The sequence below is a fragment of the Bos indicus x Bos taurus genome, chromosome X (genome assembly GCF_003369695.1).
Source record: "Bos indicus x Bos taurus breed Angus x Brahman F1 hybrid chromosome X, Bos_hybrid_MaternalHap_v2.0, whole genome shotgun sequence".
Taxonomy (NCBI): Eukaryota; Metazoa; Chordata; class Mammalia; order Artiodactyla; family Bovidae; genus Bos; species Bos indicus x Bos taurus.
In genome coordinates, this window is record NC_040105.1 from 112,086,262 (window position 1) to 112,105,019 (window position 18,758).

An 18,758-nucleotide genomic window follows, 5' to 3' on the forward strand; every position below is an offset into this window, starting at 1 on the left:
CCCCTTAGACACAGATCTCTGCAGCTTCGCCTCTGTGGTATCTCCATCCAGTGATAGGATTACTGAGTTACAAGATAACTGACTTAATTTCACTCTGTTTTCCAGGATGGCTTCTTGAGTTTACATTCCTCTCGACACTGTATTAATGTTTTCATTTCTCACATCCTCACCAATATTTGGTATTATTCACACTCTTAATTGTTGCTGTTCTGATGTGTGTACATTGCTACTCATTGGTTTTTTAATTTTTCATTCTTTACTTGCTAGTGAGTTTGAGTATCTTTTCACATATTTGTTGGGCTATTTACCTCAGATTCAAGCCCTAGATCTTTTAATGGCCCCAAGACAGTGTTTATATTAATTTATCAGTGTGCGGTTCCTGAAACCTTGAGAATTTCAAATTCTGATCCTGTATTCACATTAAGACACACAGATTTGGGTTTTGATTTCCTCTAAATAACACATATTTTTTCTCAAACCCTGAGAGAGTTAGCACACTTACTGTTCATCTAAGCCAATGGGCAGAATTTTACTGATCATTTTAAGTCTCTAAGTTTTATGTGTTGGTCCTTGAACAAGTGTTACTATTCCAGATTGCAGTCAATGGAATCAATGTATGATTTAAAAATCACTTAGGCCCAGCACAAAATCAACTCCTTCTTATCACTGTGTCCTGTACTTTATCCTTTCTTTTAAGGTTGTCTATGCAATACACTCCTTAGGTTTAAGCAATAATTTCCTTGTTTTTTGTAGAAGGAAAGAGCCATCCTTATCAGCTCAGTCTACCATGTTACCATATGACCTCACCTTGTAAATTTTGCTATAACTTTTTAAAGTCTAATTGATGTTTGTGGTCCACCAAAACCTGTGATCACAGGGGTAGCAGAGAGAGTAGCCAATAGTAGAAGGGCATTTATATTACCAATGAAGGGCTGCATAACTCATGAATTTCATATAAATAAGATTAAAAACTCTATTGATTACCATAAGAAACATCTTTCAGAGTCAGGATGACTTTAACATATTCGTAAGCAGAGGTGTTATCTGATTCAGCTTCTCCTCTTTTGAAATGACAGCAAAAGTCAATATGTTTTCCCACTTAAAAAAAACAAAAACAGACACAAAACAATTTTACATTTGTATTTAACTATATTCTGAAGGATTATTTCATATGACTATTGTCTTACTTATACTAGATTTTAAAAATATTATTTTCTTTTCATGAATATTAGCACTTGCATAGCTATCTATGTTGTATCTATAGAGTGGTTCAGTTCAGTTCAGTCGCAGTCATGTCCGACTCTTTGCAACCCCAGGCACTCCAGTACGCCAGGCCTCCCTGTCCATCACCAACTCCTGGAGTTTACTCAAACTCGTGTCCATCGAGTCGGTGATGCCATCCAACCATCTCATCCTCTGTTGCCCCCTTCTTGTCCTGCCTTCCATCTTTCCTCTACCCCTATAGAGTGGGGTATCATCTAAAACATAATTTACATAATAATAATTCAATTATACAAAAGCTGAAAAATTCAAGGTTCATGATAAAGAACAAGATTTAATAGTGGAGAAAGTTTAATATTAGAAATAAAATTTGCAAAAACAATTATGTAAAGTTTAAAAATAAAATAAAAAACTATAGTAAGTTAAATTAATATATGATCGGCAGCTATATTGGCGCTAATGTCTTTATTATTCCTTTAAGTGATTGTTATCTGTCTCTTAAAATCTAAGCATTTACTATTTGAAAAAAAAATCTGTACCTGAATCCGATACCGCAGTTTTGAAAGCCATCTTTGAAAATATTTTACTTTTCTCGTCATCAGGCAGAAGGCTTAAGAAGCTTTTACCCACGATGTCATTCTCAAGAGGGAAAGAGGGAATCAATTTTGTTATATGCATTACTGGCATTTAATTTCTCTATCTCCTTACCTCCATTAAACTTATCACCTGCCCCACCTCAGTCATCTTATAGTCAGACCTGTTAAACTTCTAAAGTCTCAATTCACATTGACCCATTCTATGACCATCACCTCCTACCTTTCCAGTGTGTTCATGCAAGTATTTGTTTATTTGGTTGTGCTGGGTCTTAACTGTGGTATGTGGGATCTTTGATCTTCCTTCCATCATGACAGGCCCCCTACATTAGGAGCTCGAAGTCTTAGCCAGTGAACCACCAGGGAAGTCCCTCAAAACTATTTTAAATAGCATCAACTCCCTGACATTCTCGTCCTGTCTTTTTGTATACCACTTATTACTACCTGACATCATAGTCACATGTATAAAATATACAATATAAAATAAAAAATGCATAGGGTCCCTAAATAAAATATAACTTGTATTAAAAGAGAAACCTTGACTGTCTTATTTACTGCTACATCCTCAACACCTAAAACATAGTCTGACATGAGTGAGCACCAATAAATATTAGTTGGATGAATGAATAATGCTGTACCATGTAGTTGAAATGTGGTGACATGAATTAACTGAATGTCAGACATTAAGTAAAGAGTTTTTAATGTGATAGAAACAAAATAATAAGCAAAGTACTCTTTGTAGTTTAATGATGGCTTTGGGTGATGAACTACAAATTTAAAAGATTTTAACTGATTAATATTATTAATCTACAGTCAAAATTCAGAAATATATTTTTATGGTCCATTTGTAGAAGCCAGCCTACAAACTGGCCAATGCTCAAATTAGCAGATGGATCCTGTCTCAATCAAGAAAACTCTTGGCTCAATTCAGGGCAGAAATACAACCCTAGTTTAGCAAAGAAAACATGAATTAATAGGCAATAGGTTTTGACAATGAAAGCCACATAGTAAGAAACTGACTTCTCAAAAGAATAGGATATTTTTCTTTCAATTTTTTCAATGAAAATACTTTATTGATTTAGTTATGAAATACACTTCAGGTACCAAACCAAGTTATCTCTGATCAGTAGAGACCACTCATTCATTCCTTCACCTAACACCTGATTAACAACTGCTCCATGCCAGAACATTGTACTAGGTACATTCAAACAAACTAGCTCACCTAATCAGATTCCCTATGAGAGGAAGAACTCTCCTCTATTGAATTCATGAGGAAATGGAGGCTTGTCCAATTATGGAATAGAAAGAAGTTTAGAGATGAGATTCACACCCAGCTCTACCCAACTACAAATTCATTGTTCCTTCCACTACACCACAGCTACCTTGAGTCCAATCAGCTGATTTGCTACTGGGCCAGCTTCTGAATTTTGGATATTTTACATGAAGTAAGAATTTTGGATATTTTACATGAAGTAACTTATTATTATTATTTTTTTTTTTTGCTGAAACCTATGATAGTTTAAAAAGATGAACCTGACATGTCTATTCTAAATGTCAATAAACACTGAGTTCAGTAGGGAAGATGACACGTGCACAATTACAATGCAAAGTATAAAATAATAGGTTGAGATCATTTCAGCCCCTGAAATAATAAATAATACAATAATACCCCAACAAGAGGTACAAAGTGCTAAGGCTCACCAGTTCTTTCATTGGTGGAAGAAAGTATAGCATTGTCACCTAAAAGAATTCAAAGCTGATAGGGTCCACATGGGGTCTCACTCACCTGGGCACCTCTGGAATCAGCAGCATGTCTCTTTGGTATGCTGCTGCCCCGCCACCCTCAGGGGGCAAGGGTGGGAGGTGGATGGAAATACATTACCAAAAACAAACAGCAGGGGTACACCAGCAACAGACACTTGGGGCATACACCCAACAACCTCACAGAACACATGCTTCCTCTCCAAACAATCATAATGCCCTGCAGGGCAAAGGAAATCCCTGTCCTCCAATATGTGGATGATCTTCTCCTTTATAGTCCTTGGCTTACACACTCTCAACACCACACTATACAACTCCTTAGTCTTCTAGCTGATAGAGGCTATCCAGTATCTCCCACCAAGTTCAGCTTTCTCTTCCCAGAGTCACCTATCTCGGAGTCCTTTTAACACCAACAAAAAGATACATTACTACCAATAGAAAGTCCCTTATATACCCTACCACTCACTATATCAAGTGTTATAAAATATTTTAGTGCTCAGTCTGGTTTTTGCATTTTTGTATTGTTATCTTGTTTTATAGGTTGTCAGCCCCTCCCCTAATTTCCCCTTCCTCTCTGCCATCTTATCCTGAACTAACGCCCAGAACAGGTGGAAACAGGATGACACCATTTAAAGGCAGGGAAGAGCAAAGTAGAGATTTGGTTCCAGCTTTCAGGTGCTAACTTCCTACTGTGCAGGGCATGATGCATAACGTTGTCTGCTTGTTCCCCTTGTCTCCAGTGTACAGGATCTTTGCACACATGTCTGAATCATCGAGGGATTTCCTCTGCTCTGCAGGGTGTTATGTATCGTTTGGGGAGGAAGCATGTGATCTGTGAGGTTGTTGGGTGTACGCCCCAAGTGTCAGTTGCTGGTGTACTCCTGCTGTTTGCTTTTGGTGATGCTGTATTTCCCTGCAGCTCCCACCTGTGGCCCCCTGAGGGTGGCATGGCAGCAGCATACCAAAGAGACATGCTGCTGAATTCCAGAGGTGCCCAGGTGAGTGAGACCTCTTGTGGACCCTATCAAAAGTGAACAGTTTTTTTTTTTTTTTTATCATGCACATTCTCTTGGATGGAAATAGCAGCCATAAGTTACTTATTAATTAACTACATTCTTTAAGGAAGGTGACAGTGACAGTGCATGCTTGAGCATGCTCAGTCGTTAAGCTGTGTCCAACTCTTGGTAACCCCATGGATTGCCGCACATGAGTCCTCTGTCCTCCACTGTCTCCTGGAGCTTGCTCGAACTTATGTCCATTGAGTTGGTGATGCCATCCAACCATCTCATCCTCTGTCGTCCCCTTCTCCTTTTGCCTTCAATATTTCCCAGCATTAGGGTCTTTTTCGATGAGTCAGTTCTTCACATTAATCAGGTGGCCAAAGGAGTGGAGCTTCAGCTTCAGCATCAGTTCCTCCAATGAATATCAAGGTTGATTTCCTTCAGGATTGACTGGTTTGATCTCCTTGCTGTCCAAGGGACATTCAAGAGTCTTCTCTAGCACCACAGTTTGAAAGTGTCAGTTCTTTGGTACTCAGCCTTCTTTATGATCCAACTCTCATATCCATACACGACTACTGGAAAACCCATAGTTTTGACTAAATGGACTTTTGTCAGCAAAGTGATATCTCTGCTTTTGAATATGCTGACAGGGTTGGCATGGTTTCCCAAGTGGCACTAGTGGTGAAGAACTCACCTGCTAATGCAGGAGACAAGGGTTCAGTCCCTGGCTTAGGAAGATCCCCTGGAAAAGGGGTTGACAGAGTCAACCCACTCCAGTATTCTTGCCTGGGAAATCCCATAGTCAGAGAAGCCTGGCGGGCTACAGTCCATGGGGTTGCAAAGAGTCTCACACGACTGAAGCGACATAGCAAAGCAAAAAAAAGTTTGTCATAGCTTTTCTTCCAAGGAGCAAGCACCTTTTAATTTCATGGCTGCAGTCACCATCTGCAGTGATTCTGGAGCTCAAGAAAATGAAATCGGTCACTGTATTCAATTTTTCCCCATCTATTTGCCATGAAATTATGGGACCAGAGGCTATGATCTTCGTTTGTTGAATGTTGAGTTTCAAGCCAGCTTTTTCACTCTCCTCTCTCACCTTCATCAAGAGGATCTTTAGTTCCTCTTTGCTTTCTGCCTAATCTAGGGTGGCTTCATCTGCATATCTGAGGTTATTGGTATTTCTCCTGTCAATCTTGATTCCAGCTTGTGCTTCATCCAGCCTGTCATTTCACATGATGTACTCTGCACAGAAGTTAAACAAGCAGGGTAACAATATACAGCCTTAATGTATTCCTTTCCCAATTTGGAACAAATCTGTTGTTCCATGTCTGGTTCTAACTGTTGCTTCTTGACCTGTATACAGGTTTCTCAAGAAGCAGATAAGGTGGTCTGGTATTACCAACTCTTTAAGAATTTTTCAAGTTTGTTGTGATCCACACAGTCAAAGGCTTCATCCACATAGTCAATGAAGCAGAAATAGATGTTTTTCTGGAATTCCCTTGCTTTCTCTATGATTCAACAGGTGGTGTCAATTTGATCTATGGTTCCTCTGCTTTTTCTAAATCCAGCTTGAACATCTGGAAGTTCTTGGTTCACATACTGTTGAAGCATAGCTTGGAGGATTTTGACCATTACCTTGCTAGCATGCAAAATGAGTACAATTGTACAGTAGTTTGAACATTCTTTGGCATTGCCCTCCTTTGGAATTGGAATGAAAACTGACCTTTTCCAGTCCTGTGGGCATTGCAGTTTTCCAAATTTACTGGCATATTGAGTGCAGCCCTTTAACAGCATCATCTTTTAGGATTTGAAATAGCTCAGCTGGAATTCCATCACCTCCACTAGCTTTGTTCATAGTGATGCTTCCTAAGGCCCACTTAACTTTACACTCTAGGATGTCTGGCTGTAGGTGAGTGATCACACCATCATGGTTATCTGGGTCATTAAGACCTTTTTTTGTATAGTTCTGTGTATTCTTGCCACCTCTTCTTAAAATCTTCTGCTTCTGTAAGGTCCATACCATTTTTACCCTTTATTGTGTCCATCTTTGCATGAAATGTTCCCTTGGTATCTCTAATTTTCTTGAAGAGATCTCTAGTCTTTCCCATTCTATTGTTTTCCTCTATTTCTTTGCATTGTTCACTTAAGAAGGCTTTCTTATCTCTCCTTGCTTTTTTTTGAAACTCTGAATTCAGACAGGTATATCTTTTCTTTTCTCCTTTGCCTTTCACTTCTATTCTTTTCTCAGCTATAGGCCTCCTCAGACAACCATTTTGCCTTTTCATATTTCTTTTTCTTGGGGATGGTTTTGATCACTGGCTCCTGTACAAGGTTACAAACCTCCATCCATAGTTCTTCTGGCACTCTATCAGATCTAATCCCTTAAATTTATTTGTCACTTCCACTGTACAATCATAAAGTATTTGATTTAGGTCATACCTGAATGGTCTAGTGGTTTTCCCTACTTTCTTCAATTTAAGTCTGAATTTTGCAATAAGAAGTTCATGATCTGAGCCACAGTCAGCTCCATATCTTGTTTTTGCTGATTGTATAGAGCTTCTCCATTTTTGGCTGCAAAGAATATAATCGATCCCATTTTAGTATTGATTATCTGGCAATGTCCATGTGTAGAGTTGTCTCTTGTGCTAGAGTGGTATCTTTTGTAAAGTTCTTCTCTGTATTCTTGACACCTCTTCTTAATCTCTTCTGCTTCTGTTAGGTCCTTGCCATTTCTGTCCTACCCTCATAGCCTATTCTTAATACAAGAGCCAGAGTGATTCTGATAAAAGTTAGATTCAGATAATTTCCTGCATCAGATCCAAATGGCTTCCTCCCATCTCTGAGGAAAAGGCAAAGTCATTACAATGGCCCTAAACCAGGTGATCTCTGTTACTGCTCTGACCTCATCACCTCCCACAACTTTTCTTCTTGCTCACAGCACTCCGGTCCCAGTGACCTCTCTATGATAGCTTTTCACACCAGTATAGTCCTGCCTTAGTGTCTTTTCACTTGCATTTGTTTCTGTTTGGAACACACTTTCTGCATGACTCTCATACTTATCCTGTTCTAGTACCTGTCTAAACGTCACCTGATCACACAGGCCTTCACTAACCACACCATGTGTAATATCCCACCTGCAGTCACTCTCTGGGTAATATTGTCCCCTACTGACAGATGAGAAATGAAAGCTCATGTAGTTAGTGACTGAGAGTTAAATTTTAATCTCTAGATTATTTGACTCCAAAGACCAAGTTCTTTCCACCTCACCATCCTATCGGCTTGGAGCTGCCCAGTAGACAGAGGTTCAGTTCAGATGCTCAGTCGTGTCTGACTCTGCGACCTCGTGGACTGCAACATGCCAGGCTTCCCTGTCCATCACCAACTCCTGGAGCTTGCTCAAACTCAGGTCCATCCAGTCAGTGATGCCATCCAACCATCTCATCCTCTTTCACCCCTTCTCCTCCTGCCTTCAATCTTTCCCAGAATCAGGGTCTTTTCCAATGTGCCAGTTCTTCGCATCAGGTGGCCAAAGTATTGGAGCTTCAGCTCCAGCATCAGTTATTCCAATGAATACTCAGGACTGATTTCCTTTAGGATTGACTGGTTTGATCTCTTGCAGTCCAAGGGACTCTCAAGTGTTTTCTCCAAAACCACATCTCAAAAGCATCTATTCCTCAGCACTCAGCTTTCTTGATGGTTCAACTCTCACATCCATACATGACTACTGGAAAAACCACAGCTTTTACTAGATGGACCTTTGATTTTTAATGAAATTGTAGATTCCTGGAGCTGGGCAGATGCTCCAGAAATGGTTTTGTCTCCATATTTACATGAGATGGGTGATTTATAAAATGAAATTTTAAATCAAAGCTTGGTTAAAAATCACATGCTGTTAAAAACTAAGAGTTAGGATTTAAACACAAGTGTGAAACTGTGTCCCAGGTATGGTATTTTTCAACCCAGTTTTAAAATAATATGGGCTTCCTTTGTGGTTCAGCTGGTAAAGAATCCTCCTGCAAGGCAGGAGATCTGGGTTTGATCCCTGAGTTGGGAAGATCCCCTGGAGAAAGGGAAGGCTACCCACTCTAGTATTCTGGCCTAGAAAATTCCATGGACTGTATAGTCCATGGGATCACAAAGAGTCGGACATGATTGAGTGACTTTCTTTTTCACTGAAAAGAATATATAAATTCATTTCCATTTAATATTTATGTACAGAATAATAGTTATAGCTTTGCTTCCCTGGTGGCTCAGACGGTAAAGCATCTGTCTACAATGAGGGAGACCCAGGTTCGATCCCTGGGTTGGGAAGATCCCCTAGAAGGCAATGGCAACCCACTCCAGTACTCTTGCCTGGAAAATCCCATGGACGGAGGAGCTTGGTAGGCTGCAGTCCATGGGGTCACTATGAGTCGGACACGACTGAGCTACTTCACTTCACTTCTTTACTTTAAGTACACCAAACTCAGATTACCATATACCTGGTTTAAGATGAGCAGTTCAAACCCATGTCCCAGACACGTCTACCTTAGGGTGACTCTGTGCGTGTGTGTTTGTTACCTCAAATGTTGAATGGTGAAAGAGTCTCTTAAGAGTGAAAGCTCTGAACCAAAAAGGAATAAAGAATCAAGGATAACAGAATAAGAAGCCTCATAGGAGGATCCTCAGGAAAAGTCATGGGTCTCAGTCAATGGTCAATTTGCTTTAAGTAATATTAAATATTACAAGAATTTGGGTAGTTTTCTGGTCTTCACTATAACAAACTTTAATGAATGTATTACATTCATAGTCTTTCTTTTAATGTACATTTAATAAAACCATTCTCCTTTTATGATAAGATTCCTCTAAAGTCCAAGGCAATGAATATCTCTAATGCTATGCATGCTAAGTCGCTTCAGTCATGTCCAACTCTTTGGGACCCCATGGACAGCAGCCCACCAGGCTCCTCTGTCCACAGAATTCTCCAGGCAGGAATACTGGAGTGGGTTGCCATCTTCTTCTCCAGGAATATCTCTAATATTTGCATTTTATTCAGCTGTTTTGGTATCCTATAAATATAAGCTGAATTTGGAAATGTAAATTGCTTTCTAAAAGAAAGGAAGAGAATGAGGAGTTTAAAAATGGATACAGGTATCTTTAAATAAAGAGAAAAGAGGAGAAAAGTTCTCTGAGTTTCCAAGTGGGCCATAGAACATGCTGGCTGGAACAGTATAACTAGTGGAATAAGCATGCAATCCTCTTTGAACTTAACTAAAGAAAAATTTGACAAAAATTCTATTAATGTGTGTGGTTCAAACTTGAATGCCACAGATCTGTGGGTGAGGGTGTGTCAAGTTCTTCAGACAATTCTGTGGAGTGAGGAATGTGCAATGAAAGCAACAATCCAGATATGATTAACACAGTCAGTCAAGTGACAGATTTGGGAGTGGTGGTGGTTGTGGATGTATGCTACACAGCTCCTTTTCACACACAGGCATGCACGCATTATGAAGGTTTGCAGTCCTTTCATGTTTAAGTGATATATGTGGTGGGTGTACAGCCTGAAGATCCAGAAAAAAATTCAGGAAATCATATTCTAAGTCAGTGGTGCTGGGAAGATTGTAGAAAGCTCTCCTGAGAGGGATATAGTGACACCAAAAGACTCAGGAAGAACTGGCTATTTTGAACATCTGATACTCTGACTATAACGCATGTGAGTGTCTCTCCAGCAATATGTACAACATTGCTAAATTAGGCAATCATTTATTTTTTTCCCCAAATTAGATCATGGCTTGTTCTTCAACATAAAGAAACAAAACACAAATCAGACCTGGAAATGGATGTCACAAGCTAGCATGACCAAATCATAACATTCATTGTTTAATCAGTATGTGGTAGACTCAAATGTACAAAATCAGAGACATCCATCTGGTTGAGGGCTGCCTAGCAAAGCAGTCACCTTGGGGACCATCACCTTCAAGGGCAGTTTACAAACCACACACCAGTGCACACCCAGTGTTTCATTACCTTATGTCACAGTTTGTTTTCTATAGCTTTAAAACTGAAACCAATGGAGAGGACAATAAAACAGGTGCACATTTTGACCACATTAACAATGTCTTCTCTGATGAGTTGTATGCTGCTAAAAACAAATAATGAACCCCTATACAACTAAGCGCATGATCCTTTCCCAAAAACTGAGAGAACTTACAGGTAAATGGCCAAGAAGTGAAGTGATGCGAGGGCCCACGGAAACTATTATTCCATCTATGCTCACTATTAGCATAAATCCATCCAACGACTAATGAAAAGAGAATAATAATGTAATTAAATAGTGGAACAATAATAAAATGATAGCTTTATTTCTAAATGCATAATTATAATCACACACTGAAAATGTATTGTGGTTCTTAAATATCAATAAAACAAGCCCAGAATTAATTAAAATTCCATTATTCTGCCTCCTACACAGAATCTACTTAACCTTAAGCATGAGATGTTTATCAAATGATGTTTCACTTAGACAAACACATTTCAGTGTACACCCAATTAAAACAAAACTCTCCAACACAAGCTAGGAAGATTCATTTCCATGTGTTGGTTATTTCACACTTAATTCAAAATTAATTCCAAAAACAGTAAGAATATTTTGGAGGGCATTTTCATTTGTAGTTAGTTTAGTCTTCTATTTATAAATATGGCTATTGCCTTCACTTTCCTGCTATATAATGGAATAGATATCCAGACAAATGCCTCCTGGTAAAGAACACCTAAAATGATGGATAAAATATATAAAACAGGGAGAAGCTTATGGTAAAGTATGGGAAACAATCTGATACAGAGATGACTAGAACATGAGAAGTCAAAGGATATCGAAGCTTGCATATGCTTTGGAGCATGGGAAGCATATTCTTGGGAGCATCTATGCTACATTGATGGCATAGAGCCAGGGGGACAGAAAACAAAGCTTGGACCCACACAAAGTGGGGGTTGAAATCAAAGACTCCTGTATCAAGCCAGGAAAGGAACACTCTCAGCAGACAAAATAGAAAGATCTTATCCAACAAAGAGCCAGGGAACTCATAACCTGCCTATCTTGCCTCAGCCTCAGCTCTGGCTAGAAAAGGAAAAGAAGAACTAGTCTCCTCTGGGAATTGCAAACAGAAGCCCACACTCACACTAACTACCTGTGTAGCCCTCAACACCCCAAGCCTATTATTTACTTTCAAATGGTCCTGGGCCCAAATATCTAGGAAAAATAAATTGAAATCACCTCTTGAGAATGATTTTAAAACCAGGGCTCAAAGAATGTAGATAAATTTCCAAATACCATAAGTTTGTCATAATTGATTAACAAACACAGGAAAAACATGAAACATGAACAAGAGGCAGTATAAAGAATAAAATGCAGAATGAGATTTAAAACTGGAAATACAAGAAATATCAGAGATAGAATATAAAATAAGTAAAATAAGTATGCTTAAAAGCAACTATGCTGCAATAAAAATTAATAAAAATAAATATATATACCAAAACATGCTTAATATGCTTAAATAAATCTTAAAAGGGTATTGAAAATATAATGAAGGAACAGGAGACTCCTGACTAGGCAGATGTGAAAATTAATCAAATTGTCTAGAAATGATATCAAAATAAAAACTCAATATGTAGGTCAAATAGCAAGTTAGAGCATAGGTAGAAAGATAACTTCTAAAGTGGAAGACAAAGCCGAAGAAATGACTCAGATGCAACACAAGGAGACAAGGGAATGGAAGATAAGAGAAATGAAATGACACAGAAGAGCAGGAAAGTGCACTAGACATTTTACACATGTTCATTTTACTCTCATAACCACTCTGTGAAACAGAGATATTGTACAGAGAAAGAAGTCAGAGCTGAGAGATGGCAATTCTCTCAAGGATGCATAACAAGTAAGTAATAAAGGCACAGATCATATCCCTCTCTATCTGACTCAAAGGATCATGGTCATTCGGGCTTTAGTCTGTGGCCTTTGAACTCAGTAAAACCTACCAGTTCCTTTGGAAGTAGAAACCATAAACATCTCATGTCCTTGAGGGGAAAAAAAAAGTAAGGAATGAAAAGGCTTAATCTGTAGAATCTAACAACCTGTGTTGAATGAATCTACCAGATAATTAATTAACTTGCCACTAAACTATGCAAGCACTTGTTCGTTTTTGTTGTCACTGGAGATCGGTGGGTTCAGTTGGCATAAGAAACATCCAAGCAGCCTGCTAGACATGAAGGCCCCTGGCCCTACCAAGATAGAGATTCCAATTCAAATAGTTTAAGGTGGGTCTCAGGCATCTGTGTTTTTACCAAGTTCCCTAGGTAATTCTGAAGGTAGAGTCCCCTAGCCACACTTTGAAAAACAATATTCTGTATCTTTTACTGCATGCATTCTACATATAAAGCAATCAGAGAACAAACTCCCTCTTACTTGTAGTGTCTTCTGGATAAAATCTTCGTAATTTTGAAACGATGGAGTCCAATTCGGTGTTTCTGTAGACGTTTTTATAAGGAAGAAAGGATAAAAAACAGTCACATTAAAATGATTAGCTTATCGGTATTAGATTTTTCAAAGTTATAATTAACTTTATAGAAAAGATTCTCATGAGAAAATGCTGAGTGCTAATGAAGAATCTGAGGTAGATTAACTAATTGCTTATAAGCTATCATCAACAAAGAAGTGTTCAGAATTGAAAAAGACCTTGAAGATCATCCATCTCAATTTCTACTGTATGCAGGATGATCTTTCTAACAACGTTATGATCTTCAACTCCCAGTTCTTTCCCTTTCTTGACTTCTATAAGTCTTCCAAATTCTACCCAAACCCAATATTCACAATATACCAGATAAGGTACAGGCTGTTGAATGCTCCAGGTGTATTAAGACACTGAAAATGTCCTCAGTCCCTGACTAAAATACAGAATTCCATGACTGTTTCATCAAATTAAGTTTTTAGCAAAGGCCCTCAACTAGAAAATCCTTAAGCTGTATCTTGTAATTCTCCAAAGCTGCAGACACTCTTTGGTCTCCCATACCCCTATCTCCATGCTTTAAGGTTTTCTGGTTTTCCCAATGAACAGTTTCAGCTCCTGAACTAACTCAGAGCCTCTGCTATCAACATCCACCCCACTTCACCTCCCCAAGTCCCACCTGTTCCACTGACTTCACTAACCCGGGGACCTCATTAACACAGCCCTCCAATCTCCAGTTATTTGAATGTATGTCCATAAATGTTTGTTTCTTCTCCTCACAAAAATGGTGAGGAGACCCATAAAACTGTAATGCCTATTCAAAATGTTACATTCCTTGACAAAGACAAATCTAATAGCAGCACTTGCTCTCTTGGTGGGAAGGAGTCTCAGATCCTTCTCTATGAGTAGATAAGAAGGGGCCCAGGCATGAGCAGAAGAGCTCCTGAACCCTCACTTAAAAGGGGATGAGAAGAGGGTGTGTAACTATGTGGGAAGGAGGAATAATACGAAATATAAACCATGCCGGTTGCACAACCACCTCACAATCAGTGTTCCTGACCCCTGTCCCAGCCTGGAAACTGAATTCCAGTCACAATTTCTCCAACTCAGAAAACAAACCATGCCCCTCTCCCATGGCTGATTTCTGAGGTCATTTCCCCACTGACTTTCAGGTCCATCTAGTGACTTTCATCTCCTGTACTCCCTACAAAGAAATACAAAAGACAAAAGACAGTCCATATATTTCCAGAAAATAAAACCTATGTATTTTATAAAACAACCATAAAGGGCTTTTCTACATTAATATTACCCATGAACTTGTCCTTGTTTTGTTTCTAGGGTAGGCACCATATACAATTCTTCACTAAAACCCCAGTGTCCCGCATAGTACTTAACTCACAATAGGAACTTGGCAATTCTTGTTAAGCTGAACCTCATTCATTCATTTATTTAACTACCATGTACTGGGCTCCTACTACATATCCTACTCTGTTTTAGAGGCTAATGATAGAGCATGAACAAGACAAGTAAAGTGACCATTCTTTTGAGTCTTACAGACCGGTGGGGAAGGTAAACAGATAACCAACACATAGACCAGGGAATCAGTCGTTGCATATACCTTGAAGTACAATAATTTCAACTGGGTGTACAGGGAAAGCCTTGCTGAGAAAGTAAAAAACAGCAGAAAGAGAGCCATGTGAAAATCCAGGAGCAGGGAAAGCATCTCAGGCAGAGGAAACAGTAAGTACAAAGGGAGACAGGAAAGATTTTGGCCAATTTAAATAACAGGAGGTCAAAGGGACTACTGTAGGGTGACTAAGGGATAGAGCAGTGGGAAATGAAGTCCGAGAGACAGGCAGGACCAGATTATGTAGTGTACATGAGGGAGCCAGCATTGTTTTGACTGGAACAGCATGTGCTTTCAAGCAGAAGAGTGACATATGTTTTTTTTTTTCCTAATACTTTTATTAGAAAACATATTTTTCTATACTTCATTAAGGCAAACATGAACGAGTTCCCCGACCAGGGGTCCCTGCATCGAGAGCACTGGATCCCAACCACTGAACCACCAGGGAAGTCCCTTGATATATATTTTTTAAAGATCACTATGGCTGTTTATGAAAAATAGGTCAAGCTAGGGAGCAAGAGTGAAGCAAGGGAGCCTTGCTGGAAAGCGTGTTCAAATGGAATAGACGGTGGTGGCCTAGATTAGCTTGGTCCACCAAGGCTATGGAAGGGGCAGAGTGAATGGATTTGAAATATACTTTAGAAGCAAAGCTAAAAGGATTTGCTGATGGATTGGTGGGGAACACAGAATGACAGCTGGAGTGTATTTTGAGCTGCTAGAAGAATGGTGGTACTTTTACTGAAACTGGGAAAATCAAGGCTGGGAGTGTGAGAGGAATCGAGAGATCCTGAATGGCCTGTTAGACATCCAAGCAAAGAAGTCACAGAGGAAACTCTCTTGCTGATTTAATAATGAGTATGATTCTCAAGTATGGAGGTAAGGGAGGAGGTTCGGGCTGCAGATAGATTTTAAAAATGGGAGGCACTGACATCCAAGTAGCCCTTCAAATTAAGGGACTGGATGAGATTACGTGGGGAATGACTGTAGACAGAAAAAACAAAAGGTCCTAGGGCTGAGCCCTAGGGCACATCCATGATTCAAAGTTGAAAAGGCAAAGGGGATGGGAAAAAGAGAGGAGGAATGGCCAATGAGTTAGGAGAGAAACCAGAATTCAGTTACCCAGGTATCCTGGAAGCTGAGAGAAAAATGCTTCAAGAAGGAGGGAGTGGTCACCTGTCCAATGTTTTTGAAATATCATGAAAGATGAGGATAGTTAAGGGACCAAAGACCTCAGCAATGTGGCTGCTGCTGCTAAGTCGCTTCAGTCATGTCCGACTCTGTGCGACCCCATAGACGGCAGCCCACCAGGCTCCTGTGTCCCTGGGATTCTCCAGGCAAGAATACTGGAGCGGGTTGCCATTTCCTTCTCCAGTGCATGAAAGTGAAAAGTGAAAGTGAAGTCGCTCAGTCATGTCTGACTCTTAGCAACCCCATGGGCTGCAGCCTACCAGGCTCCTCCACCCATGGGATTTTCCAGGCAAGAGTACTGGAGTGGGTTGCCATTGCCTTCTCCCAGCAATGTGGAGGCCACTGCTATTCCTGACGGAAGTAGTTGTCCTGGAGTGGTGGGGAGCTCCAGGCTCAGTGAAGTGGGTTGAGAAAGGATGGGGCATGAGGAAGTGAACACAGGGTCAATACAATCATTTCGAGAAGTTTTGTTGTGAAGGGGACACAGAAATAGGGCAACAGCTGAAGGTATCATGGGGCCAAGAAAAAATATTTTTAAGGTAAGAGAGATCTTCTACAGCATGATTACATGCTTGTGAGCGTAACCTGCTCAGATGTTTTGAGTTAAATATACTTAAATATTACAGGTACTATTTGACACCCTTGGGGCCCTGTTTCCCTTAGCAACATTTACATATGCCTTCAAGTGCCTAAGATACAGAAATTTGCACTACTGTTGCCCAGAATACTTCCACTAATTCTCATTTCCTTATTCCACTTTTGCATGAACCTCAATAATGCTTTTAGCATCGAACATAAGAAAATTATAAATGGAGAGAAACTAAATATCCACATAATAGAAGTTGCTTCAGGAGATCTTCTCATCATTGCTGCTGCTGTTACTATTTAGTCACTCAGTCGTGTCCAACTCTTTGTGACCCCACACACTATAGCCTGCCAAGCTCCTCTGTCCATGGGATTTCCCAGGCAAAAATACTGGAGTGGGTTACCATTTCCTCCTCCAGGGGATCTTCCCAACCCAGGGTTGAACCCACACCTCCAGCATTAGCAGGCAGATTCTTTACCACTGAGTCACCAGGGAAGCCCCATCTCGTCATTAATCCCACACAATGATGTTTGAGGTAAAGGGAGAGTTCCAGTTGTCCCACCCATAGCTAATTTTCAATATAGCTAAGCTCAGCTGAAACCTGTCTTTTGTGAAAAAGCAGAAATACCCTGTGATTTTTCCATTTTGTTTTTCTTCGCAGGAGAACTTATCTTCTGAAGAAAATAACGCAATCCACTGAGGACAGAATTGATGTGCCTCTTTTTCTCATCTTCAGATAAATCTCTGTACCTAATTGATAAAAGATAAAGAAGGTTATTCATAAGGGTACATGCATGCTAAGTTGCTTCAGTTGTGTCTGACTCTTTGCAGCCCTGTGGACTGTAACCTGTCAGGCTCCTCTGTCCATGGGATTCTCCAGGCAAGAATACTGGAGTGCGTTGTCGTTTCCTCCTCCAGGGGATCTTCCCAACCCAGGGATCGAACCTGAGTTTCTTAGTCTCCTGCATTAGCAGGCAGGTTCTTTACCACCAGTACCACCTGGGAAGCCCATAGGAAGCCTACAAAGTATTATAATACAATTAGGTGAGGGATACGAAGTACCCACGAGACAGGTCAAATTTCTCTGAGTTTGTCAAGTTTCCCAGAGGAAGGAGAATTTTGCAAGGTGTGAAAAAGGAAGGAAGGACAGGGGAGAGGTCTTTGAGGAAAATATCAGTCAATTAGGAATTCATACCGCTTCCTTTTTCTTCCGTTATCTTCATCCATTTTTCAATGAAAAAACAAAGAATCCTGAAATCAAAATGGAGCCACATTTTACTAAGAAATCAATCTATGATGAATCACATAAAGCGATAAGATTAATCAAAATTCTCAATTTCCCTTGAGGAATGCCTACTTCTTTTAAAGAGAATCTCATTAAGCATCTGTAGATGCTAAAGACTTGCTTTATTGTGTGATCCCCAATGAATGTTTGTCACAATAATACTACAAATGAATGCATTTGGAAAAAGTTGCAAAAACACTGTGAAGTTACACAACTTAATCCCAAAGTCAGGTACTTGTTGGTTTAATTCTGTACCCTTAGATTCCTTTAACTTCCACTGATTTCATGAAACAAAGACAGTGAAACAAAGATAGATGTGGATTGAAAACTTCATACCTAGCCACTATATCATGCCGCAATAGACAAAAGCCTGCACTTATCATTGATATCACAGAATATCATTGATATCCTCGGCATAGAAGAATGACCTTGACAACACCAGAAGTCTCTGCTTTGAATTGTATAATTACACTCACATATCATCTCAAGGTTGAAACCTCAAGATAGAATTCAATGACATTCAAATACATGTGCATTAAACAAGAAGGCACTGTTAAAATATAGCAAACATCTTGTAAATGCTCTCAAGAAAATAAGAGAAAGCTCAGGTGTCAAACCCTGGGCAGATACTGAGAACAAGCCGGTTAGTTCACCAACCTGTGATGCTGGGGAGATGATGAAGCATAACTTACATCCCTCACATCTAGCAGAGTGCTAGGAAAAGACTGAAAAAATGAACAGAGCTTTCGGATGGGATAACATCAAACAATCTAAAATATAGGTAACTGGATTCCTAGAAGGGAGAGGAAAAGTAATATTTGGATAATGGCCAATTGTTCCCATACTGGATGAAAAACATACATTCATATATTCTTGAAGCTCAATGAATCCAAGAACTAAACACCATGAAAAGCTACCAAGGCACATCATAAACAAACTGCTGAAAAGCAATTGCAAAGAGAAAATCTTAAAAGCAAACAGAAATAAAAGATACATTTAATACAGAATGGGGAAGAATG

At 39.6% G+C, this 18,758-nt stretch overlaps 1 protein-coding gene across 2 annotated transcripts in view; it reads right to left on the bottom strand.

Moving 5' to 3' along the window:
* Positions 1-17,713, bottom strand: part of PASD1 (PAS domain containing repressor 1) — a 49,882-nt gene extending 32,169 nt beyond the window's left edge. For both annotated transcript variants that reach the window (XM_027534080.1, XM_027534079.1), the window contains exons 1-6: positions 17,650-17,713; positions 17,083-17,204; positions 13,014-13,075; positions 10,767-10,856; positions 1,761-1,860; positions 985-1,098 (exon numbers count right to left, since the gene is read on the bottom strand). In XM_027534080.1, coding sequence (XP_027389881.1) covers positions 985-1,098; positions 1,761-1,860; positions 10,767-10,856; positions 13,014-13,075; positions 17,083-17,204; positions 17,650-17,681 — 520 coding nt within the window. In that variant the 5' untranslated portion in view covers positions 17,682-17,713. The remainder of the gene's footprint in view (positions 1-984; positions 1,099-1,760; positions 1,861-10,766; positions 10,857-13,013; positions 13,076-17,082; positions 17,205-17,649) is intronic.
* Between the last annotated feature and the right edge of the window lie 1,045 nt (positions 17,714-18,758).